The sequence below is a fragment of the Carcharhinus amblyrhynchos genome, chromosome 15, assembly GCF_965287045.1.
Source record: "Carcharhinus amblyrhynchos chromosome 15, sCarAmb.v2.hapA, whole genome shotgun sequence".
NCBI lineage: Eukaryota > Metazoa > Chordata > Chondrichthyes > Carcharhiniformes > Carcharhinidae > Carcharhinus > Carcharhinus amblyrhynchos.
In genome coordinates this window covers 20,099,623-20,126,102 of record NC_137338.1, presented here as the reverse complement: position 1 = coordinate 20,126,102, position 26,480 = coordinate 20,099,623, and the positions used below count along the sequence as shown (strand labels likewise).

At 42.1% G+C, this 26,480-nt stretch overlaps 1 protein-coding gene across 32 annotated transcripts in view; it reads right to left on the bottom strand.

Moving 5' to 3' along the window:
* abi3bpa (ABI family, member 3 (NESH) binding protein a) overlaps positions 1 to 26,480 on the bottom strand; it is a 343,447-nt gene that overhangs the window by 146,759 nt on the left and 170,208 nt on the right. For 22 of the 32 annotated variants that reach the window (XM_080203511.1, XM_080203521.1, XM_080203530.1 and 19 more), the window contains 4 exons: positions 24,462 to 24,542; positions 22,905 to 22,994; positions 22,165 to 22,248; positions 15,526 to 15,603 (listed from right to left, as the gene is read on the bottom strand). The exons of 3 other annotated variants lie outside the window; for them this stretch is intronic. In XM_080203511.1, the coding sequence (XP_080059637.1) occupies positions 15,526 to 15,603; positions 22,165 to 22,248; positions 22,905 to 22,994; positions 24,462 to 24,542 (333 nt within the window). The remainder of the gene's footprint in view (positions 1 to 15,525; positions 15,604 to 22,164; positions 22,249 to 22,904; positions 22,995 to 24,461; positions 24,543 to 26,480) is intronic. 7 more of the 32 variants (XM_080203524.1, XM_080203532.1, XM_080203537.1 and 4 more) reach the window with 3 other exon arrangements.

The window sequence follows — 26,480 nt, the reverse complement described above, 5'->3', positions numbered from 1 at the left end:
AAATTTGCTTCTAAAAGGCCTTCATTAGGCCAAAGGTGAGTGGGCTTTCTGACACCTCCACTGCACCACATAAAATTACTGGTTGGGGGCCGGTGGGTGGACAGTGGGGAGACGACTTGCTGGATTTTACGAGCTCCTTCCCCGTTCAAGAGTAAGGTAGCCCTCAGCCAGACCCCTTCCGTCACCCCCATCGCCCCCCCACCCAACTTCCTGATACCAGGTCCCTCTACCAACTATATGTTCTGTTTAATGACAGATGTTCCCTTGAGCCCACACAAGGTTAACTGCCCACTTAAGGTCCTCTGCTGATGGTGGGATGAGAAGGGCATCCATGGGCCTCCTACCCCATACTTAATTGGGGTGGAGGTGGGAAGGTGGTGATCATCCATCACCCACCTGCCTGATTAATTGTCCCCGCAGCACAAAACCACTATGGGGGAGGGCAAAATATTCCATCCTATGTCCTCCATTATCACCACTTGGTGGCTCAAAATCATCTAGTTTTTGCAACTTTCCGTAACTCGCCTGCAAATTTGCTCCTCTCTCCTTGCTGTTTGGTGGCCTGTAGTATAAATTGTGCCCCAGTTCTACCAAATCGATCATGTTTTTGACATTGCAACTCCTTCACTCCTTTCTAATATTACAATGTTTTAAAAAAAATCAATGCCATCACTCTCCTCATTTTTTGCTTTGCCTATCTTTCCTGAATACCTGAATATTAAGTTACTTGTTGGGGGAATTAATACCTATACTAATAATGATAGAGGAAAGTAATAGTCATGGGTCCAATGAAAGAGTTAACAGAGAAAATCACAAAAGCCTACATAATGGGCCCAGTTTTACCACTCCGTGTGCCCACTTTCAGGCACGAAAATGTGGTAAAGTCAGACACGAGGCCATTAACACGATCCGCGCCCATATCCACGCAGATGCCCACTTTACCAAGGCCTGAAAATGGCTGCGATCTGAGTTGCGCCTGAAATGAGTGCAACGGCGATTTAAATGTATTTGCATACATTTAAATTGAATTAATGAACTGCCTGCCCAACTTTATCAGCATTTCCCCCTTTACCATCAAGTTTGTGCATCCAGATTTGGTGCGAAACGGATATGCTCAGCAAAAGGTCTGTTTTGAGCACTCCAGCTGCTGAAGACGTACGTTCAGTGCTTCCGACTCAGATCAGTGTTGGGGAGGGGGGCGGTGGTGGTCAGATATCCACTTAGAAGCCAACCAACAAAGCTTCAATTCAGGTCATTCTCTGGTGAGGGAAGGAGGGAGAAGGGAGGCCTGATCATTTTCTGATGGGGGTAGAGGGGAGGACAGATCGCTCTTTGGTGGGGGGGTGGGGGGGGGGGGCGGTGCAGGATTGTGGTCTGGTGGTGGGGGGTTGGGGGAAGGCGGGGTCTCATCATTCTCTGGTGGGTGAGAGGGAGGAGGAGGCAGGTCAAATGTACCTCTATTGGTTGGGGGCGGGGGGGGGGGGGGAAGAGAGGAAGGAGGCCCGATCATTCTCTGGGGAGGGGGGAGGCCCGACCATTCTCTGGGGAGGGGAGCAGGTCAGATAGATCTCTGGTGCGGGGTATGGGTGGGTGGGGGGGGGGGGGGGGGGGGGGCGGGGTCGGGGGCAGAGGATCATGATCAACCTGGGTAGCGCAGGGGACAGATAAGGGAGACAGTTATGTTGCGAGGGTGGGAGTGATGTCTGTGAGGGCCATCATTCCCGCTTTTCGTTCCCAAACTGCTTTATCCGCTTTTTGCGGCCTGGGAACGATGTGACAGGGCATGATTTTCAATTTTTTTTCCTAACTGCACGTGCACAGTTCAGAGCGCCGATCGTTTCAGGCGCAATAAGCCCCACCCACCGCACAATTCATTCTCGTGATTTTTGTTTCAAGCTAAGTGCGTATGGGAGCGCCCGAAAGCAGATTTCCAAGTCGGACCTGAATTGCGCCCAGATTCAGCACTTAGAATGAAAATGGTAACATCGGGCCAATGTGTGTATAGTAAGTGGATAGTAAGCAGCTACGTCCAGACACCTGACCTTCAGATGAGAAAGAGTGAAAGATACTATACAGGCAGAAGGCCTTTAAATCATGCATTGAACAAGGGACTGATCCATGTTTTAATATCAAGATATGGCTGAAATGTCTAAAAGATAGGGGAAAGCAATACTTATTTGAGGCAAGTAAAAGCCTTAGTTCAATTGGATATTATAATTTAGCAAGTGTAAGGTGATTGTGATTGGTTTTAAAAACTGTATTTTCATATGATGTAGCTTTAATTAATAACTATGATTGGATGCAGATAACTCCTATTATTTTGTTGGTATAAGCTAAGTGCACATAATTGAACCTGAGACATTAATTGCCTGTGTTTTTCTGAATGTTTCATTCTGAATAGCCTGAGTGACTTCATTCAGAGTCCAAAGCTATATTCTTTAATAAATCATCTTAAACCACTCTGTCTGGCTACTCAAGGGGAACAATAGTTTCAAATACAACAAGAAAACCACTGTAACAGTCCCATGACACTCATTGTCCCCTTCATTAAGCCATGTTTCAGTTAGTGCTGCTACATCATAATACCATATAGCATTTTGTATTTGTTGTTCATTGACCTTATTTATCACAAACATACACTCCAAATTCATCTGACACCACATCACATTTTTTCTGTCTACTCCTTCCAGTCTCGGAATTAATTTTTACCCAAATGTTATTTCTTTATCTCAGTCCGCTAGACACTTTGTTTTACCTCTATTAAGGTTCATTATCATGCTCAAGGGAAGACTTTGGCTGATAGGGTTAAGGAGAATCCTAAGGCGTTCTATAGGTATGTCAACAACAGAAGGTTGGTTAGGGCAAGATTAGGGCCAGTTATAGACAGCAGAGGGAAGTTATGTGTGGAACCGGAGGAGATTGGAGAGGCATTGAACCAATATTTCTCTTCGGTGTTCATGCAGGGGGACATGGATATAGCTGAGGAGGACACTGGGTTACAGGGGAGTAGAATTGACAGTGTTGCAGTTGATAAGGAGGATGTGCTAGATATTCTGGAGGGTCTGAAAATAGATAAGTCCCCTGGTCCGGATGGAATTTACCCCAGGATTCTCTGGGAGGCAAGAGAAGTGATTGCTGAGCCTCTGGCTCTGATCTTCAGGTTGTCGCTGGCCTCTGGTACAGTACCGGAAGATTGGAGGTTAGCGAATGTTGTCCCATTGTTTAAGAAGGGGAACAGAGACTTCCCCGGGAATTATAGACCGGTGAGTCTCACTTCTGTTGCGGGCAAGGTTTTAGAAAAAATTATTCGGGATAGGATTTATAGTTATTTGGAGAGTAATGAATTGATTGGAGATAGTCAGCATGGTTTTGTGGCGGGTAGGTCGTGCCTTACTAACCTTATTGAGTTTTTTGAGGAAGTGACCAAAGAGGTGGATGGGGGTAAGGCAGTGGACGTGGTGTATATGGATTTTAGTAAGGCGTTTGATAAGGTTCACCATGGTAGGCTTCTGCAGAAAATGCAGATGTATGGGATTGGGGGTGATCTAGGGAATTGGATCAGGAATTGGCTAGCGGATAGGAGACAGAGGGTGGTGGTTGATGGTAAATATTCATCATGGAGTTCGGTTACGAGTGGTGTGCCTCAGGGATCTGTTTTGGGGCCACTGCTGTTTGTAATTTTTATTAATGATCTGGATGAGGGTATAGTTGGGTGGATTAGTAAATTTGCTGATGACACCAAAGTCGGAGGTGTGGTAGATAGTGATGAAGGGTGTCATAGTTTGCAGGAAGACTTAGACAGGTTGCACAGCTGGGCCGAGAGGTGGCGGATGGAGTTTAATGCGGAGAAGTGTGAGGTAATTCACTTTGGTAGGAATAACAGATGTGTCGAGTAAAGGGCTAACGGGAGGACTTTGAATAGTGTGGATGAGCAGAGGGATCTAGGTGTATGTGTACATAGATCCCTGAAAGTTGGGAGTCAAGTAGATAAGGTTGTTAAGAAGGCATACGGTGTCTTGGTGTTTATTGGTAGGGGGATTGAATTTAGGAGTCGCAGCGTCATGTTGCAACTGTACACAACTCTGGTGCGGCCGCACTTGGAGTACTGTGTGCAGTTCTGGTCCCCACATTACAGGAAGGATGTGGAGGCTTTGGAGAGGGTGCAGAGGAGGTTTACCAGGATGTTGCCTGATATGGAGGGGAGGTCCTATGAGGAGAGGCTGAGGGATTTGGGGTTGTTTTTGCTGGAAAGAAGGCGGCTAAGAGGGGATCTTATTGAAACATATAAGATGATTAGAGGTTTAGATAGGGTGGATAGTAATAGCCTTTTTCCTCTGATGGAGAAATCTAGCACGAGGGGGCATGGCTTTAAATTAAGGGGTGGTAGTTATAGGACGGATGTCAGGGGTAGGTTCTTTACCCAGAGGGTGGTGAGGGATTGGAATGCCCTGCCTGCTGCAGTTGTAAATGCGTCTAGTTTGGGGGCGTTTAAGAGATCCGTGGATAGGTTTATGGACGAAAAGGGATTGGTTTAGGTTAGTGGGTCATTGTTTTGTAACTGGTCGGCGCAACATCGTGGGCCGAAGGGCCTGTTCTGCGCTGTAATGTTCTATGTTCTATGTTCAATACCTTGCTAAATTAGTTTAAAGCTTTCCCCACATTACTAGTTAACAATGCCACGATGACATTGTTTAGCCACAACTCGTCCAGCTTAACCAGATCTTTCCTGCTCCAGAACTAGTACCAGTGACACAGAAAGCTAATTATAGGACAACTCTTTTCCTCCCAAAGCCATTGACTTTTATAAGTACCAGGAACTTCTTGCTGCTTCTTTGCACCATCTCATAGAATCCCTACAGTGTAGAATGAAGTCATTCAGCCCATCAGGTCTGCACCGACTCTCTCTGACAAAAATACCTTACCCACACCTTTTCCCCCACCCTATCCACATAACCTCATACACTTACCATGACTAATCCAACTGACCTATACATTTTGGGATACTTAGGGGGAATTTAGCATGTCCAATCCATCTAATCTGCACATCTTTGTAGGAGCAAACTAAAGCATGGAGGAAATCCACACAGACACAGGAAGAAAATGCAAACTCCACACAGACAGTCACCCAAGGCCTGAATTGATCATGGCCCCCACAAGCATTCCCAGGCCAGCCCCGAGCACCCCGTTCAGCAGTGGCAAACCTGCCCTCACCACAGCAGACTCCCCTGCTGATCCCCCACACCCTGGCAGGCAGGCCCCCCACCTGGGAGGTAGACTCACCTCCCCCTACAGACCAACAAGCCCCGAGACAGAACCCCTGATGGGAAGCAGACCACCCCCCGCCAGCAGATCACCTCCGCCCCACCAAGCCTGCATCGATTGCTGGCCTCCCTCCAGCCCAAACAGAGCCACATGCAGTGGCAGCAGGACACTCCCAGCCCTACCTATTGCCCACAATAGGCCTTGTCCCCTTGGCACTACCCAATGCCCCCCTTTCACTCTGGCTGGGTCTCCTGCTAGTTTGCCGAATGTGGGGAGCTATTCTAAACCCTGTTGGAGTGAAATACTTCTGGTGGGCTGGGAGATGTTATCAGGCGTGGCAACTTCCATGCCGGGCCCAAAAAATGACATTTAAAATACATTTTAAAAAGATTAAAATCACTTAACTCTCTTCCCACCGGTTTCCAGCATAGTCCCAACTGCATCTATTCTCTGGCTGTGGGAGATGTGCATGCATCAGGAATGCATGCGCAAATCCCACAAAATGGCCCACGTGTGATTCTCCCATCCTGACGTGCCAAAAAACGTGCACGTTGGGATGGGAGAATTGCCCCCAAAATATGCAGCACATTGAACAATTACAACAAAGGTGAAAAAGTCAATGAGATATGCTATGAGATAGAATGCAAGAGCAAGGATGTACTTCTCAGGATGTATAAGGCTCTGGTCAGACCCCATTTGGAGTATTGTAAACAGTTTTGGGCCCCATATCTGAGGAAGGATGTGCTGGCCTTGGAAAGAGTCCAGAGGAAGTTCACAAGAATGATCTCTGGAATGAAGAGCTTGTCGTACAAGGAACAATTGAGGACTCTGGGTCTGTACTTGTTGGAGTTTGTTGAAACTTACAGGGTACTGAGAGGCCTGGATAGAGTGGTTGTGGAGAGGATGTTTCCACTAGTCGGAAAAACTAGATCTAGGGGGCACAACCACAGGTTAAAGGGATGATTCTTTGAAACAGATGAGGAGGATTGTCTTCAGCCAGAGAGTAGTGAATCTGTGGAACTCTTTGCCGCAGAAGGCTATGGAGGCCAGGTCATTGAGTGTCTTTAAGATAGAGATAGCTAGGTTCTCGATTAATAAGGGGATCAGGGGCTATGGAGAAAAGGCAGGAGAATGGGGATGAGAAAAATATCAGCCATGATTGAATGGTGGAGGAGACTTGGTGGGCCAAATGGCCTAATTCTGCTCCTATGTCTTATGGTCTTACCGTCTTACCGTCATGTGGTTTATGTAGGGCGTTGGGCATTTCATATCGCTTTTGTTGGACATGCAGGATAAGGTGTATTGACTATTAAATACATTTTGCACATAAGTAAGACAAAAGACTTGTTATGGTGCTGAAGTGTGGCCTATCTCAATGACATATATCCAAACTAAATTTGTCATGTCAATTAAAATTGAATAAAGCTCAAGGACATTTAACAACATGCATTGATGATAACTATTTCCTCCATTCATGAAGTCATACCCAGCACTGATATTCTTGGGAGTCCTGTGAATTCCTTTATTCCTATTTTAGGAATATCAGACACTGGGATTGGACTGAGTACAAGTGGGATGTCAGAGATCGGCAGCTCAGTCTGCAAGGTATAATAAAGAACGAAATAGAAACTTCTGTCATCTCTCAATGTTCATAAAATAATTTTCTGCGCAGCTCATTTGATTTACTTATTTATATTACAAGAATACAATTAAAATTCTACTGTAGATACCGTGTGCATGCCATACACTACACAATGTAATAAACTTCTTACACGGTTCTATTGAATTTCCATACAATTCATTACACTTCACAGAAAAATGGCTGACACCTAAACTATAAATTTACCTGTTTCGAAATAGCATTTTTTTTGTAATAATGGAATGATTCAATTATATCAGAATATTGGTCCTTAACTTCCTAGGAGAGGCAATCAGCATTGGATTGCCAAACTGTACACATTTATCTACCCCAAAGTTCATGTGTGTCTGTGAGTGGGGAGGGCGGGTGAGTGGGTGAGGAAAATTGGAGGTTAGGCTGTGGGGGTGGTCAGACATCAAGTAGTGGGGGCACACATTAGGAGAAGGGTTGGGAGGGCAGACATTGGAAATGGGGGTTGGAGTCAGTTCGGGACAGGTGAGAGGGGTGATCCAGCCAGGTCAAGGGGTCGAGACAGGGGTGCCCAGCAGGGTTGGGGGTCTGGTTTGAGTCAGGGATAAGGGGGTGGGGAAAGTTAGGGGTGGTGGTGTCCATGCAGGTTGGGGTGAGGGTCACATTGAAGAGTTGAGGGGTGGGGATCTAGCCTAGTCTGGGGGTCAGGTCAAGAATGAGAGGCATGCTCGTGGGTTGGAAGGGTTATCCCGTGCAGGTGGGGGGTTGGCAGGTGGGAGGAATCCCACCAGGGGGTTGGGAATACCAGGGTGGGGAGGCATGGTTAGTCAAGGAATGAGGGGGGGGTTCAGGGGTGTTGAGAAAAACCTGTGTGTGGACTGGTTGGATATTTAAAATAGTTACTAGGAGTTAGAGTGGTTTTATTTCTAACTATTTCTGAATAATTATTAGCATATTACTGGCGAAAGCATCCAAAGTTAGCAATTTAAATTATTTAGTTAAGGTTCCTGGCAATTAAGGTTCCAACACAATTGGCCCAGGCAAGTTAACCACCAGAAACATTCAAACTCACCCCTGGCAGGGATTCTCTGGTGCTGCTAGGTGAATGGAATATTGGCTGAGAATCAAATTCTCCAATTTTGCTGGCAGTGGAGGCAGGGAAAACAAGATCGGAGAATCCTGCCCAATGTTTCTGGACAATTGCTGTGCAAATGCATACCTAGGAATCTCCAATAGGGGTTCCCCATTGCATCTTTTGGGTCTCTCCCAAATCCGTTGCTTGGGAGCCTGGAAATTATGGCTCAATCTTTGAGTAGCTTGAAAGGCAAAACAAGGCCTGTAATAATTTGGCGAGATTTTATGTTGGAGTAATGGTGAGGCTAACAGTGCTCACCATTATAAAAGTGTAAACTGGACAGCAACATCTAGTGACTGCATAAACACAGAAAAATGCAGAAATCAGAATGCTGCTGCCTGTGTTGTCTCAATTCTACATAAAGCTGCATAATAAATGTATGAATTGGCAATGAAGTTGCAATACTTACTGAGTAAATTTGTACTTATCCATTCCAGTGCAAATGCCTTTTAAATGATGTGATAAATCTTAGTTACTAGTAAAGAATCTCTCTTGCACTGAAAGTAAACGTTTACAAATGTGGCGTCTCGTTTATTCAGATTTTAATTATTGAAGAAGATTTCACAAACAAAAACATTTTAATCTTTTAAAAATGTTTCTGTCTCTTAGATTTTTTGCTTAATTGAATCTTTTTCTCCCAGCCTTTATTTTGTTTGCTGTATTGATACGGCATTGAATTGACTGTTCTAACTGATGCTCCCTGGCTCAGACTCTGCGCTGTTCAATAATGATTCTTCAATCTGATTGCTTAGTTCCTAGATTTCCTGTAGAATACACATTACTTGAATAGTTGGCTAACATGAACTTCCAATGCAAAAGCACTTGGAAAGTCTATTGCAAGTGTAGCAGGTTAATTGCCAAATCCAGCCTATTATTATTTAGAAGCTGTAGAACATAGAACATAAAACATAGAACACTACAGCACAAACAGGCCCTTCGGCCCACGAGTTGCGCCGATCACATCAACTCCTATCTATAACCCCCAATCCCATAAAACCCCATATACTCATCCAGAAGTCTTTTAAAAGACCCCAGCGAGTTCGCCTCCACCACCACTGACGGCAGCCGATTCCATTCACTCACCACCCTCTGAGTGAAAAACTTACCCCTAACATCACTTCTGTACTTTCCTCCCCGCACCTTAAACCTGTGTCCTCTCGTAGCGGCCATTTCAACCTGGGGAAATAGCCTCTGAGAATCCACCCTATCTATTCCTCTCAACATTTTATAAACCTCTATCAGGTCGCCTCTCAACCTACGTCTCTCCAGGGAAAAGAGACCCAGTTCCCTCAACCTAACTTCATAACGCATGCCTCCCAGTCCAGGCAACATCCTTGTAAATCTCCTCTGTACCGAAGCAGGATAACTAAAGCTGATGAGATATGCCAATAAAGATAACTCTGGCAAGTATAATGTACTAACTATTCAATACAATTCATGCAAAAGGGTTGGAAACCCACTAAGAAATGTAGATAAACAATATTAATTACCTGATACAATTCACATTTGTGTATAAAAGAATGCATTTCACATAAACGAGCAAAAATGGCATGGCACCTATGACGCCTACACTATGCATCAATGTCAGAAATTAGATATGATATTGGGTCATGTGAAGTATTTATACAGCCAAACTTTTAAACTTCCTTAGGTACAAAGTGCTTTGACCAAATAATTCACCAAAAGGCACAGGAAAATCATCATATATTATAATTTATGAAAAGCAATAAAAAGATTCCAGGCAAGATGCTAAATCCTAATCAAAACTCTATGCAATTGGTTGGGTTTTAAATGAGTTAAAATCATGACCCAAGGCCCAGAATTTCATGGCTGATGTGCTCCTCATCCCCATTTTCCTGCCTTCTCCCCATAGCCCTTCAACTCATTATCAAAAATTTGATTAACTCCTCCTTAAATTTACTCACTGTCCCAGCAACCACTGCACTTTGGGGTAGTGAATTCCACAGATTCACAACCCTTTGGGAGAGGTTGTTTCTCCTCAACCCTTTTAAATTTGCTACCCATTATCCTAAGACTATGACTCTCATCCTAGAATGCCCCATAAGAGGAAACAACTGCTTCGCATCTATACATTTTAACATCTTATGTACCTCAATTTGATCTCCCCTCATTCTTCTAAATTCCAGAGAGTATAGGCCTAATCTGTTCAATCTCCCTTCATTTGACAAACCCCTCATCTCTGGAATCAATCTAGTGAACCTCCTCTGAGATGCCTCCAATGCCACTACATATTTCCTCAAAGGGGATTAAAATTGTGCACAACACTCCAGGTACTCATTGAAGTTTAGAAGGATGAGGGGGATCTTATTGATCCAATGCCTTGTACAGTTGAAACAATACTTCCTTATCTTTAGAGTCTATTCCTTTAGCTATAAATGACAACATTCCATTCGCTTTATTATCTGTTGTATCTGCATGCTAATTTTCTGCGATTCATGAACAAGGATGCTCAGATTCCTCTGCACCAGAGCACCCCAAAGTCTCTCCCCATTTAGATAACTGGTGGCCTTCCCATTTTTCTGACCAAAATGCATGACCTTACACTTATCCACATTAAACTCCATCTGCTACATTTTGGCTCACACTCCCAACCTATCCATAAACATTTCTAAGGTTCTTATTTCGTCATTGCAACTGCCTATTTTTAGGGGAGGAAATCTGCCATCCTGGTCTGGCCTATATGTGACTCCAGAGCCAGCTCAATTCTTAAATGCTTTCTGAAATGGCCCATCAAGCCACTCAGTTCAAGGGCAATTAGGGATGGTTAATAAATGCTGGCCCAGCCAGTGACACCCACATTCCATGAATTAAATTTTGAAAAGTGAAAGTTAAAATATAGGTTTATTGGAAGAAATCCCAATTTTAGTCAGTCATTGGCTTGATAACCACCCCCCCAACCTAATAATCTTTTATTTTTGTTGCTTAGACAATACACAATAAATGCTCACTTTTTTCCTTGAAATTTGTTTAGAATAGTGAAACATGGGCTGTGCCACTACATGATTCATTTTGTTATAATTACAATGTTTAGCTAATTTTCTCAATGAAAGGAATATTTTCATTTTTTCAATGTACATATTAGAACATGAGGTATCACCATTAAGCAATTCATTGCTGATGTTGATGTTAAGGGCCAGTAGCAAATCACAAGTAATTTTAATAATCAATATAAGCAAATTGCAGCTTTTGCTACAAATAAACCAGTTTGGACTTTAAGCTGGTGTTGTGGGATTTCCTTCTGTTTTACTCCAGTCCAATGCTGGCATCTCCACATCAGCATTTATTACCCATTCTTAATTGCCCTTAAACTGAGTGGCTTGATGGGGCATTTCAAAGAACAAAGAACAACCCAGCACGGGAACACAGGCCCTTCGGCCCAACGATTCTTAAATGCTCAGAATTAAATGCTAAGAATTGAGCTGGCTCTGGAGTCACATACAGACCAGGCCAGGATGGCAGATTTCCTTCCCTAAAGGAAGGGAGAAATAGGATTTTTTGTCAATCAACAATGTTTCATGATCATCAACAGGCTTTTAATTCTAGATTTTTATTGAATTCAAATTCCAGCATTTGCCATGGTGGGTTTCAAATCTGAATCCCCAGAACTTTAGCTTGATTATTCTCTAGATTATTAGTCTGGCCTCTGGATTATTAGTCCAGCGACAATACCACTACACCACCGCCTCCCCACAGCACATAAATATACCATATGGTCTAATAATCATGCCACTTATCCAATAAATCAACTCTACTGACAAGATTGGTATTCTATCTGTACTCATTAAGTTGCTCTTTCTCTACACCCTAACTATGACTGTAACACTACAGTCTGCACCCACTCCTTTCCTTCTTTATGAATGATGTGCTTTGTCTGTATAGTGTACAAGAAACAATACTTTTCACTGTTTACTAATATCTGTGATAACCATAAATCAAATCACATTGAAAGAATGTCTTGAAAGTTTTTTATTGCAGTTGCTCAATGTTTTAAGTTCGATAATAGTTGGTCTATATTTTAATCTGAGCGATATTTTTCCTACCTAAGTCAGTGTTCAAGGTTTTCTTAAGATGCTGTTCCAGGGCTCTGAACATTTTGGGAAGTTTACACCTTGACATATTCCCCTAGATTAAGCCTGTCCAAGGCCCAGACTATGGGCCAGATACAGCCAATTTCATGCCGCTTGCCAAGTTGTTGTCACGTAAGCAACTGCCTAATTCCAAATCTTCCCTGACAGAATTGTTTGGAGTTGGCAGGCTGGAAGAATGGGGTTGTGACATTGGAATGAGTAAGCAGGGGTGTGGGTATGGGAGCACCTCAGCTTTGGAGCCAGGCATGACCGTGACCTCGACAGTGTGGGAGCATGTGCGTGTATGGCTGTATGTGTGTCTGTGTGTGTGTATGTGGGAGTGAGTGACTCATGAACGCATAGGACTGAGTGAGTGAGTGTGCGCCCGTGTGGGAATGAGTGAGTGAGTGGATGAATGAGTGAGTCAGAATGAGAGTTGGTGACAGTGATTGTGCAGAGTTGAGTGCGAGAGTCTGAATGAGTGAGGGTGAGTATGAGTCTGCCTTACACCCACTCTCAGGTTTCTCATTCATTCTCACCACCACACATCAACCCATACACATGCACCCAGTCACACTCATCCACCCACATACACTAACCCTCTCACGCTCTGGACATCTTTATTACTTAATTTTCTTTAACAATTCATCGCTGTACTTTTGATCAGCAATTGGTTATTTCCTTAAAACCCCAGCTATTTTTCTGAAATTCAGTTTACTGTTGTGCTAAACCTTATCTTTCCAAAATTTGCTCATCAGTTTCTGGATGGCATGGTGGCATAGTGGTTAGCACTGCTGCCTCAGAGCAACAGGGACCCAGGTCTGATTCTTGGCTTGGGTCACTGTCTGTGTGGAGTTTGCACATTCTCCCAGTGCCTACGTGAGTTTCCTCTGGATGCTCCAGTTTCCTCCCACTGCCCAAAGAATGGTGAATTAGCCATGCTAAATTCTCCCTCAGTATACCTGAACAGGTGCCAAGAGTGTGGTGACTAGGAGGTTTTCATAGTAACTTAATTACAGTGCAAACGTAAACCTACTTGTGACTAATAAATAAACTTTAACTTTGGACTCAGAAGAATATGCAAATGTGGCCCCTAAGTGAAAAGGCTGGACAAGCCTGTCCTAGATTAGCACTCCCTATTTTTATACCAAAATTGAAAATTTCTCTCAAGCACTTCAGGACTCTGGATAATGCCCAACATTTGATCCCTAGGTGACAGCAAATCCACATTTTCAAATCTCTACCATGTTCTAGCTACAGAGCAGTATCATTTCCCAACAAGTCCTGTACAACCCCAACACTAATTTCCTCAATTGTCATTCCTAACCTTAACCCAACTAACAGCTACCAAGCTAAAGTTTTATGAAAAAGAAATCCATGACCACTTTTAGGGATATATGAACTAACATATGAAATAAAATGACTAGTCAAATAATTCTCAGGTGGAAAAACTTTTCAGAGATGAATCTAAAAAGTAAGTGCCTCTTAGTGTTTAAAGTAAAAATATCAGCAATTATTCTAAGTTTGAAAATTTGGAATTTAATCTGTCTCATTAAGAAACTAGCATTACACATGTGAAGCTGTTAGTGTGGCTATTCAGGAGAAGTACAGTGTTGCTTTTAAATGTAGAGCACCCAAATTGTTGGGCAAAAGGATCTTTTCTGTGCTGTACAACTCTATGAGCCCGTTTTTACCACTGTGTCGCACCCAAAACTTGGTAAAGTCAGGCATGAGACCATTAATGTGATCTGCACCCACATCTGCGCAGATGCCCATTTTACCAAGGCCCAAAAATGGCCACAATCCAAATCACATCCGAAACGGGCACAACAGCAATTTAAATATATTTGCATACATTTATATTGAATTAATGAGCTGCCCGCCTAACTTTACCTGCATTTCCCTCTTTACCATCATGTTCGCCCGTGCAGATTCAGCATGAAACAGACATGCTCAGCAAAGATCTGTTTCAGGCACTCCAGCTTCTGAAGAGGTAAGTTCAGAGCTTCCAGCAGCTCTCTAATTCAGATTGTGTGGAGGAAAGTGAGGTTGGGGTGGGGGGGGGGGGGGGGGGGGGAGCGAGAGAGAGGAGAGGAGAGGAAGAAAGAAGGGCCAGATTGCTCTCTAGTTGGGAGTGGGGGAGGTGGCAGAGGGAGGCCCAATCATTGTCTGATTGGGGGGGGGGGGCATGAGAGGCCCAATCATTCTCTGGTGTGGGTGGAGAAGGGAGGCCGGATCCATTTTCTGGCGGGGTGAGGGGAGGCCAGATCATTCTCTGGTGGGGGATGAGGAGGAGGGAGGGCAGATAGATCTCTGGTGGGGCAGGAGAAAGCGGCAGGGCGGGGATATCACTGCCACTCTGCGAGCGATTGGTGGGGGGTGAAGTGGGAGACTGTCGCCACTGTGCAGGCAATTAGTGAGGGGGAAAGGGGGCAGGAGGTTAAGATTGATCTGTGTACCTGCAAGGGGGGGGGGGTGGATGGATAAGGGGGACAGTTATGTTGTGGGGGTGGGGCGATGTCTGTGGGGGCCATCGTTCCTGTTTTTCACTCCTGAGAGTGCTTTATCCACTTTTTGCAGCCCGAGAGCGATGTGACAGATGTGCTTTTTCAAAAATGTTTTTTCATTGTGCATGCACAGTTCAAAGCTTCAATTGGAACAGCACTGTTTTGGGCACAATAAGCCCCACCCTCAGCAACATGCAGATTTGCGATTTTTTTTTCAGGCTGAGCACGTATGGGGGCGCCTGAGAACAGATTTCCAAATCGGGTCTGAATTATGCCCAGGTTCAGCACTTAGAATCAAAATGGTAAAAATCAGGCCCAACGATTCTAAACTTCAGTCATCTCTGTTTAACCAGATTTCTGGTTTCAAAATCTAAAGGAACAGACAGAGAATTGGGCACAAATAAATATGCTGAAACAAACTGATTAAATCCCAGCTGCAATAGTTAGTAACCAGGCAATGTGCTTCATGCAAATGAACAATACTTTGCAAAGCGAGAACGTAGTATGTCGAGCACTCAAGTACCATAACTAAAAAGGAAAGGGTGCCCGATACGTCCAGCAAAGAAAAAAGCAGTAGATTAATATTGTAAAGCAAATTTTTCAAATACATCTTAATTTAGATATAGTATAAAATGAAATTAACTGTAATTGTCATGTTATACAGATCTTGCACGTGGCCGATCGTATGAACCAAGCAATTTTCTTTGCGAAAGAATCTGGATTTGCATCTCTTGTGAAATAATGGCTAGAAGGTACAATTCAGTTCATTGTGTAGCATTTTACTTTGTCAGAATATAGAAGCCTTATAATGGATGATGTGGATGACAAGTGAATATGTGCATAACAATCAGAATGTACTCTGAAGTGCATATGATGACTAGAATGAGCAACTGCACGTCATGCTTTAGCTTTTGTTAAAACTACCTGTAAATTTCTGCTTGTCCACAGCGTTAAATTCAGAAGTGAAGATAAATGAACTTTTGGAAGCAGGTATCTCAAACTCTGCAATGCATCAAGTAACAAATACAGCTCTGTGATTGAAATTATTCATTGACTATTGCACCTGTGGTAGAACATAATAGTCTGGACACTGGCGTTCAACAACACAATGAGAACTCATCAAGGATATTGGAACAATGCCTATCTTTTAACTGAAAAATATATTTTACTCCATGCCAATGTGACCTCTTCCTTATAGTTCTTTTTCCAAACCACACACTTGAAATAGTGCACTGAAAAGACACCACAGTGTTGTGAAAGTTCAACATAATTCAAAATAGTGCCATTCATGGTAACAAATTCAAAAAAAATTATGCAGCATATTAAATTGACTAAGATGCAATGGTTGAAGCAATGAAGAATTGTGCTGTTTGTCATGGATCAAATTTGGAACCACTATTCTCTCAGAGCAATCTATCCAGCTATGATTTTCAGTCAAAACAGGAGGGATGTCAGAAGTTGCAGCGTGACATAGATAGGACGCAAGACGAGGCAGAGAAATGGCAGATAGACTTCATCCCAGATAAATGTGTAGTCGTCCATTTTGGCAAGTCAAATGGGGTGAAGGAGTATAATATCAAGGGTAAGACTCTTAGCAGTGTAGAGGATCAGAAGGACCTTGGGGTCCGGGTCCATAGGACTCTTAAATCGGCCTCACAGGTAGAGGATGTGGTCAAAAAGGCGTATGGTGTACTGGCCTTCATCAATCGAGGGATCGAATTTAGGAGTTAGGAGATAATGCTGCAGCTTTATAAGACCCTAGTCAGACCCCACTTTGAGTACTGTGTGCAGTTCTGGTCGGCTCATTACAAGAAAGATGTGGAAGCTATTGAAAGGGGGCAGAGGAGATTTACCAGGATATTGCCTAGACTGGGTGGCATGCCTTATGAGGATAGGTTGAGGGAACTCGGTCTTTTCTCCCTGGAGAGACAAAGGATGAGAGGTGACCTGATAGAGGTTTATAAGATGTTGAGAGATACAGATCAGGTGGATTCCCAGAGGCTATTTCCCATGGCTGAAATGGTCACTACAAGAGGACACAGGTTTAAGGTGCTGGGGAGTAGGTACAGAGGAGACGTCAGGGGTAAGTGATGGTGGGTGCGTGGAATCGGCTGCCGTTGGTGCTGGTGGAGGCAAAGTCATTAGGGTCTTTTAAGAGATTTCTGGATCAGTACATGGGATTTAATAGGATTGAGGGTTATAGGTAGGCCTAGTAGGTAAGGATATGATCAGCGCAACTTGTGGACTAAAGGGCCTGTTTGTGCTGTAGTTTTTCTATGCTCTATGTTCTAAAACATGGATTCAAATGGGCTAAAAAAAAGTTAAAGGATGCATGCAGCTGAAGACTTTGGACAAAGATAAAACCTGGAAAAAGAATGAAGATCTGCACCGTCTATACTGACCAGAGAAAGAGAATGGTTCAATGCACCAGAGTAATAGAGAGGGAACATTAATAGCTTCTACTATTGAGCATTCAGCGTTTCTGGCTATTTTGTCTCTTATGCTTTCCTCCACTCATTCTTCTGTGGTTAAATGGTATGTAAGCTCTCTTAGGCTAAGGGTACATAAAGAATCACAAGGTAGGCGTGGTAACTTGAACAATGAGAGCTCTTCATTAGAGGTTTTGTACTGTTCCACAGTCAGATCTCAGACCACCCATCTGGATCCCACAATGTGAGGAGCTAATTGTGCAGGGGTCACATGACCTGCACTCTTAAAGGAGCAGTCCACACCCCAAATCCCAACATACTTTATATATCTCATTAAAAACTTCCAATTGCTTGTTTCTTTTAACATTGGAAACATTCAAAACATAAGATTACTCTTAAACATATCTTTAAGCAATGTGGCTTTACAAAATTATCTAATTTATTGCACTGTATTACTGTATGTTGACTGACCTTGTACTTGAAAAAGATACTTGAAGAACATGTGACAATTCTGTTTTTCAAAGGCATGAACGTGTAAAGACAAATGATACTAACAAGCATCTGTGCTGCATTCCAATGACGCACATGTCCATTTCACAAATCGGCATGGAAGTGATTTCAATATTTAAATTGTTATTTGTATCCTATTAGTGGGCCCAGGACAGGCAGCTGACCCCGCTGGAAGAAACAGAAGTCATGGAGGCCCCCCCCAGGAGGTTGGGAATAAGTGGGAGACATACCCTGGTTAGTGCCAGCCTGGCAGTGTCAACTTGGCCCACTGGCACCACCCAAGGGGCAAAATGGCAATGCCAAAGGGGCACCTTGACACTGCCAACTGGGCACCAGGGAATTTCAAGGGGATGGAGCCAATCATTGGGGGTCGGGGATTCCTGCTGCCACTTTGTGCTTGTAGCTTTGGGAGAGGGAGGAAGGAAGGAAGTGATCAGGGAGTGGTCACATGGTTGGGGGAGGGTCGGGCATTTGGCGAGGGAGTGGTTGGGACTGCTGGGGAGGAGGGGGGCAGTCAGAAGGCCAATGATAGTGGGCTGTGGGACTGCCCAGCAATCGGGGAGACTGGCAATGCAGGGCCAATGCATATGCACTGATTTTGGCGCTGACAGATCAGCGCTATGCTGCCAGCCTCAGCAGTGGGAATAGGCCCACCCACAGATTTTCTGAGTGAATTATGCTGGGGCATCCTGCAGTGCTCAGGGTGTGGGACATTCATTCTGAGAATACCACTAAAAACACCCAGCAGGAGTTACTCCTGTTTTCATGTGAACTGGGGACTTAGAATGTTTTTGGGAGAATCCCAGTCTTCATCTGTAAATAAAGTGCACATTCATGCTATATCATTTCTATATACTACTACCTGAAATCTGCTTTCTTTGCATAGAATCAAATTCATCAATTTTATTTGATGTGGTAAGAAATGTATTAACAATGGGCTGAACCACAGGTTCTGTAATTTCATTAGAGAAAATGAAAAACAAATTTTATCATAAGAACACATTAAAAAAAAGAGCAAGAGTTGACCATCTGGCTGTTTGAGTCGGTCACTCCCTTCAATCAGATCAGAGCTGAATGTCTGCCCAAAACCAATTTGCTGCCCTATACTCTTGGCCTTTGACTCATTTGGTCTCCAAAAGTCTCCTGAATGCAGTCTTGAATATACTCAAAGACTGAGCATCATCAACCTTCTGGCATATAGAATTCTAAAGAGTCACCACTCTCAGTCAAGAAATTTCTCTTCATTTCAGTCCTAAATGGCAGAGTTCTTATCCTAAGACTAAGAGATACCCTGCACATAGCTCTCATCGCCCTAGTCAAACAGCAATGTCTCCATACATATTGATATAGGAATTGGAGGAGCATTCATCTCTGCTCGTTCAGGATGTCCTTTACCTAGGAGGGATGAAGTGGGGATACCATGTCTTGATGGAGACCAGATGAAAGACTTAGCACTGGCCTGCGGGCTCACAGATGAAGGGAAACCTGTAAAAGAAGTGCTAACTAAATTTATCATTTCAATTTATTCATAGGCAACCTGACTTGGTAATGTCTTCATCTACAGGAGGAGATGGAAGGCCCATTGCTGGCTGGCATAGGGTCTTGAGTTGCAAGGCAGTGGCAGGAGGTCTATCTGGTCAACAGGTTGCTGAACACTGCATGGCAAGTACTGGCCTGACCATAGATATATTGCTGGGAGTGCTCTTGTCTACAGTTGAGCAACTGTATGTGGTTGCTCACATCTCCCAGCTTCTCCAGTATGAAGTTTGGCTGCAAGTGTCCCAGAGGAGTAATGTGGAGCTCCTGGCCTGCAGTGAATGAATGTCTATCTGGGTTCCCTTTAAATACGGTACCAGGACCTTCAACCTCATGAACAGACAGTGGGGCAAGTGACTTCCTGTCCACTTCACTGCAAAATTTGCTGAGCTCCTCACTCATGTATAATTAATAGAAGAAATGCAGAAGATTGCACATGTTTGACCCCACCACTACCCAATAGGAATCATGCCCATTTCCCTGGCCACCATGGCACTTAGTCTCCAGAATGGAAGATTCTGCCCAATATATTTTTCATTGTATACAGCAACTGTTATAAAAGAAGTCATTTGGTGTCAATACTAACTCAATGCTTAAGAAAATCTGAATATATTTTAACGAGGTGTTCTGTTAAAAAAAGATATTACATTAATTTACAGTATGCTGGCCCAGCAGCGATGTCCATGTCCCATGAATGAATTTAAAAAAAAGATTTTAATCTAGCCCAAGAGGTAACTATAAACTTGATTAGTTTTCAACTCTTGTTATTTTCACCTTCACCTTTGGAAAATACTAATAATGTTAAAACATAACTAATTTGATGCATGGACATCTAGCATGCAGACAACTACTCAGGAACTGTTATTCTCACTTTTATATACATGCAAAACATCATCAATTATACATCAGATTTAATATTCACAAGATATTAATCGCAATTGAATAACTGTGGGCAAAAAGAAAGCCAGTAATTTCTAACTTGTCTGTTCTGACAGTGATAACCTGGCATAAAATCTCAATTTCAAAATAAGTGAACATTTCCCTGCAGGAAGTAACTGAACAGTTGTTTTACAGGGACAGTTCTATTTTAAACACAGATTTAGCTTTGTAGTTTATATCAGAAATAATGCCATTACAGCTAGCAGGGAAGTCTTCAGAAATAGCTAAAAGTGAGGGCTGGAATGACAAAGAATGAAAACTATCTACCCTGCTAGGACATAGGAAGAGACAAATAGAGAATTATGCTTTTTAATCTCAAACTAGTCAAAAACTTTTCAAACCTGCTATTTTTGGACAGAAAACTTACATCAGTTAGGCAGATAAAGAGAAGGCTACCAATTTATGGGATGAATGTGTCATGAAGGGAAGAGGCAGAATGAAGTGAATGGGAGAAAGAGAAAACAAGATAAAACCCTATTGTGGGCCAGCAGAATTGGTCACAGGTGTGGAGGTTTGGGGGTGTGGTATTTAACTCTATTGGGACTAAGTGGAACAGTTTCTGCAATGGATTAATTGGCCTTTCTGACTCAAAGCCATAAAAGATCAATTGACATTGTATAATTATATAACACCGAAATTTAATAAGTTACATTGGTTGATATAGAATGACAAAAAAAAGTTACGTATTCAATAAGTAAATCTACCCATCATACCTTTCTGTGCAGCACAATGCATTGGTCATTGAATAGTAAGCATAGAAATGCAGTCCAACAATTAAATGTAAGGTAAGACACTATATAATGGCTTGCAAGATATTTATCATATCAGTTTATTGATGAAGCAGCAAATCCAGCCTACTGAGTAAAACAGTGGCCAGGAAATTCCTTGGAGATGATCAAGCTGAAAGTGTACTGAGTTTCCATCACACATCTGACAATTCTGATAGAGCAGAGAGACCTCAGAGAAATTTCCTTGCGAATAGTTTAAATTTAAGTTTATTTATTCATATCACAAATAGGCTTATATTAACGCCGCAATGAAGTTACTGTGAAAATTCCCTTGTCACCACACTCCAGCATCTGTTCAGGTACACAGCGTAAGAATTTAGTATGGCCAATGCATCTAACCAGCACATCTTTTGGACAATGGGAGGAAACTGGAGCACCCGGAGGAAACCCACACAGATATGGGGAGAACATGCAGACTCTGCACAGACAGTAGCTGGGAATTGAACCCAGGTGCTTGGCACTGTGAGGCAGCAGTGCTAACCACTGTGCCGCTGTGGTGCCTATAAGGAGACACAAAAGTGGTGGAGTGATAATATCACTGGATTAGTAAGCCAGAGAACCAAGCTAAGGTGCTTGAGGACTAGGATTCAAATCCACTCACAGCAGCTGGTAGGATTTAAATTCAATTAAACATCTGGGGCTTTCAAGATCAGTGATGGTGAACACAAAATGATAAATCACTGCTAAAACCTATCTGGTTCACTGGTGTCTTATAGGGAAAGAAATCTACCATCCTTACCCACCTGTACTACATTATTCAGAACAACACAAATATGGATAACTCTTTAACTGCCCTCTGAAAAGGTCAAGCAAGCCAGTAGTTGAAGGGCAATTACATACGTCAGATGGGTATAAAGGGATATGGGCCAAATGCGGGCAACTGGGATTAGCTTAGGGGTTTAAAAAAAGGGCAGCATGGACTAGTTGGGCTGAAGGGCCTGTTTCCATGCTGCAAACCTCTATGACTCAATAATTAGAGGTGGGCAACAAAGTCTGGCCTTAACAGCAATGCCCATATCCCATGAAAGAAGATAAAATAAGTTTTATGTAATATATCAAACATTGACCACCAATAAAATAGCTGCATTAGCCTTGATTTAAAGCCATTGATATAGAGGAATAAATATGGAATGAAAAAAAAAACAATGGGTAAGATTCACTGTGCTATCCCAGTTTAATGCTTATTTAAATTGCAATAATACATTCCTGTTCTTGTTGATTACTAATTGAAGTGGAGTTTACTACCAAAGTGATTTCAAGAATTATGACTGTAACATGTTGTACTTATATACATATTACACCATGATATAACACTGCAATTAAATCAGATATATCTCTTTTATAACTATTGATGTCACTACCTGTAAATTCTTGTTTATCCACAATATCAGGTTCAGAAGTTGTGTGTGAAAATGAGTCTTTGGAGGATGATTTCTCATGTTCTGCTTTTTTTTCCAGATAAAAACAGACAATGTAGTATACTCAACATCCATAGAAAGGTTCACATGGTCAAAGGAGCACACTTCATGCAAACAGTAGGCAGACTAAATTTCAGGTAAGGAACTGTGTAGCAGCTGCACTAATGTACTTCAATAAGCAACAGTGCATAAAATCATGCTGCAACACAACTTAAAATATTTTGCATAATTTCTGTGATCAAAGCGGAAGGTGTGGAAGTAGACAGAATACAAAATGATCTGAATGATGCAGGTAACCAGCCAAATAAGACACAGCATGGGCAAACAACATGGTCCTTCTGAGCAATGATTCATCTCTCATTTAAATAACATGTAGTGCCCATGCAAGATAGGCTTTATTTATCAATGAATACATTGCTTGTGAATACACTACTTGCATGCATTTTGCTGACCAGTCAGTGTATTTAGCAACAACATCCTGATTTACCAACACATTAATGAAAGCCATTGACCAGGCAGTGCCTTTTGTGCTGATGCATGCTCAAACGTGATAAATGAATGTATCTTTCAGCAGTGAATAAGCCATAATACATGTTGTATTGATGATAAATGTAATTGGATATAATATGCACATTTCAGAATTCAAAGCAAAATTGCTTTCCATGCTATATCTGTTCAGCTACCTGTGAACTGCTCCTTGTACATGACATCAAGTTTGAGAGCCAAGTTTGAACTGGACGAAAATGAACTAGTAGTGGAAGAAACCTCAGGTTCTGCAATGTTGTTCACAGAAACAAAAGAAAATGTCTATGATCGCTAATATTATTTGCTATTATAACTGTGATGATGAACATCTGAACATACGAACATATGACAAAAAGGAAAAGATCCCTCTGGTCCATCGATCCAATCTGGCCCAAGTTTTGACATTCGTTTCAATTTCCCAGGAGATGCACAAGTTAAAATCCAGGGGAACTGGGCAACAAAAATCTGAAAGGTTGAAGGTTCCCCCCTAACACCCAGTCTGTAACCACAACACCATGCACCCACATCCCCATCCTGCCCCAAGGTATAATAATCGTTATACCAAAATCTACTACAAATAACGTTTATTTTTGAAATAATGGCTGGAATTCTCTAGCTGTTCATCCTCGTTGCTGCTGCCAGCAAGGATAAAGAATTTGGCACTCAACCAAATCTCCTTTCACTGCAGTGGGACCAGAGAATTCTGCTGGTGTGAACGGCCAGAAAATTCTGGCTAATCTATTTTAATAATGTGCAAATACTTCAGATTTTAAGGAAAAAAGAGACGAAAATGGCATCTAAGAAATAAGCGACTCAAAGCCCCACTCAATTTCAACATACACAATATCATAATCTTAGACAATACATATATAAAATACTTATCAGACAAAAGTATTATTTAAGCTGTGCATTACCTTTTAGATCCATTACCTTCTATTGTCTAACAACCAGCATAACTCACCCAAATACACAAATACAATTAAAGGAAACAGGAGGAGAGAAATAAGGGACAGAATTCTCCAGCTGTTTATGCCCCACCACAACTGCCAGTGAGATTGGAGAATTTGGCATTCAGCCAAATCTCCTTACATTGAAGCGGAACCAGAAAATTCCAGCTATCTGCAAGGTCAGAGAATCTGGCCCATGATTTCAAAACATAAACATGAAACAATGCAAACTCTTCAAGAATATATTTATTATTTCCTAATTGAGATCCGATAAACAAATCAACATAAATGACTCAAATAAAATCTATCTAAAACCACCAATAATTGCAGTGTTAGTGTAAACCTCCTTGTGAGAACAATAGGTAAACTTAACAAATGGATTAGGATGCATCCCACTAAAAGGAAATGAAAATCCTTCCTATGTGCAGTAACTATTTGTTCATTTGGATGTAGTGGATTGGCTAAGCAATCCTCTTGCCTGAAATGTCCAGGCAGCATGCTTTATAAAAGTATTCTAACTACAGGTATGATATTTGACATTCACCAAGAGTTGCATTTCTGGTAAATGCCCGATTAAAGTTGGTGCAACATTGTTGTTCCTTTAAAGTTTAACTGGTCATGAAATTCACTTTGCAAGGGTATCTTCGCTTACTTTACATTATATTGTATACTGACCTGCAATGAATTGAAACCCTTTTTTAAAAAAGTTCCACACATGTCATTGTCTATGAAAAAGGCAAGTCAATGAAACAACAATTATCAAACTACCTGTGAATATTTGCTTGCCAGTGGCAATAGGCTCAGGAATTGGATTGGCAGATGAGGTGCTGAAGGATCGTATCTCAGATTCTGTAATTCATTTCAGAGAAAGCAAATAAAACTGATATTATGCACACCATGGTAAAAACAAATTGCAATATTTTTAGGTGACCAGGATATGCTTCACAGAAATGTAATGGATTGAAGCACAAACAAACTATGCAACGATTGATAGGAAACAGGCATAAGGTAGTGATGCCACATAGTGAAGCATAGATCCCAATTTAATTATCTAGGAAAGAACCTAAGGAATTATTCCTTTCCCAAAAGTGGAGAAAAGAAAACATAGACACTGATAACAATGGACACCAATGCACCTCGTGCCATGCATGCCAATTAGAAAATCCAACTCAGGCTGATCAACAGCTCTAAATTGCAACACAGAACTTCAAATGAGGTAACAACTCAAATGTTGCCACAGGAAAATGTGGTTACACTGAAAGTTCAGTAGAACTTGGGTGAATCAGAACCAAGTCATAACACAATGGTGCAAGATTCAATGCAAAGCACATCAAATCAAAACACAAAATGTATGTACACCCAAAATTGTGTAACGTTGGTCATATCTGCAGCTTAAGTTACAACTCAATGTTAACTATGATTTAACTATAAAGAAGCAAATGCCTGTTGTCTATTCCTGTAAGTGGTAGAAAGGGATATAGTGGGTGCTGGTGATATGGTGGATGACGGAATGCATTCACGTTTGATTAACAGTCATGCTTTCATCATTGTTCTTAAGCAATTGCTTCTATATCAGTTTATCAAAAAAGGAGCCAAACCCGCATTTGTCAATTTTCTTTTGATTAATTAGTCTCTTGGGGGAGGATATAACTGAGATCTTTAGGATTGAGGTGGCTCCAATAGGAATGCCTGATAATAGAAAGTTTAGGCCAAGTGAACCGTCCATAGCAACTTTAGTTATGTGAAATGAGTAAAAAGGTGAGCTTGCACCTGGGTTACTGAACCTATGTAAAATTAATGTGTCTTTATAAGGAGACATTGTGTACTCTAAATTGGATAAACAGAAAGCCAACAGGAGGATGTAGACTTCGCACTAGTTTGTTGACTCAAATATTTGGATAGGTTTCTGCGCATGCCAGATTCTCCATTCACCAAAAATAAGTCACTGAAAAATGCTGCACAATACTGAGGTGATTGCCCTTAATATCTTGAAAAATTGTTTTAAAAATAATTTATTTAATGGCTGCACTGACATACATTCTTCTTTCATTTCCACCCATAATAGAAGAGTCCACCTTGAGACCTGGCTCAGACTATTGCTTCTCAGTCATAAGATTGTAGCCAGGAATGCCAATGCAACATTTGAGTGGGTAATTCTGGGCTGCCACTTTTACTGTGCTGAGGAAATGATGTTGTGTTCAGACACCAACCCTTACCCCAAAACCTTAATCAAAGGCTCAATTTCAATGGTTCAGATCAACATTAAAAATTCCACAGCACTCTTTGAAGAATGAATTGATCTGATGTCCTCACCAAAATTCCTCTCTCAACCAACACTGTCAAAATATATTAGCTGTTTATTCAACTCATTATTGTCTGTGAAATCTTGTCTGCTGTATTTGCCTGCTTAGTGAACATGACTGTATTTCAATTGTATTTGCAGCACTTTCTAAGAGACATGACGTATCAATGTAGACTTTCTTTCTCACATTCATTTTGCACTGGCTTCTGTGCCCTTATGCACAATTCATGCTGAGCCTGCCCCTTCTTAGCACAAGCTGACATTCTTGTCTTCCGCCATCTCTCATTCAAGTAACCACTTTTCCTTTCCCTCTTAGTTCACGCTGCCCTCTTCCCTCAGTTTATTCTGTTTTTTTCCATCCTCCATAAATGATGCTGGTATTCCTATTTTGCTCCCTGGTACTTTACTCCTCGCCCCTTCTCACTATCACTACCTCTGTTTTGAAGACAGAGCACTGCAACATTCTACAGATGAAAATTCCTGAT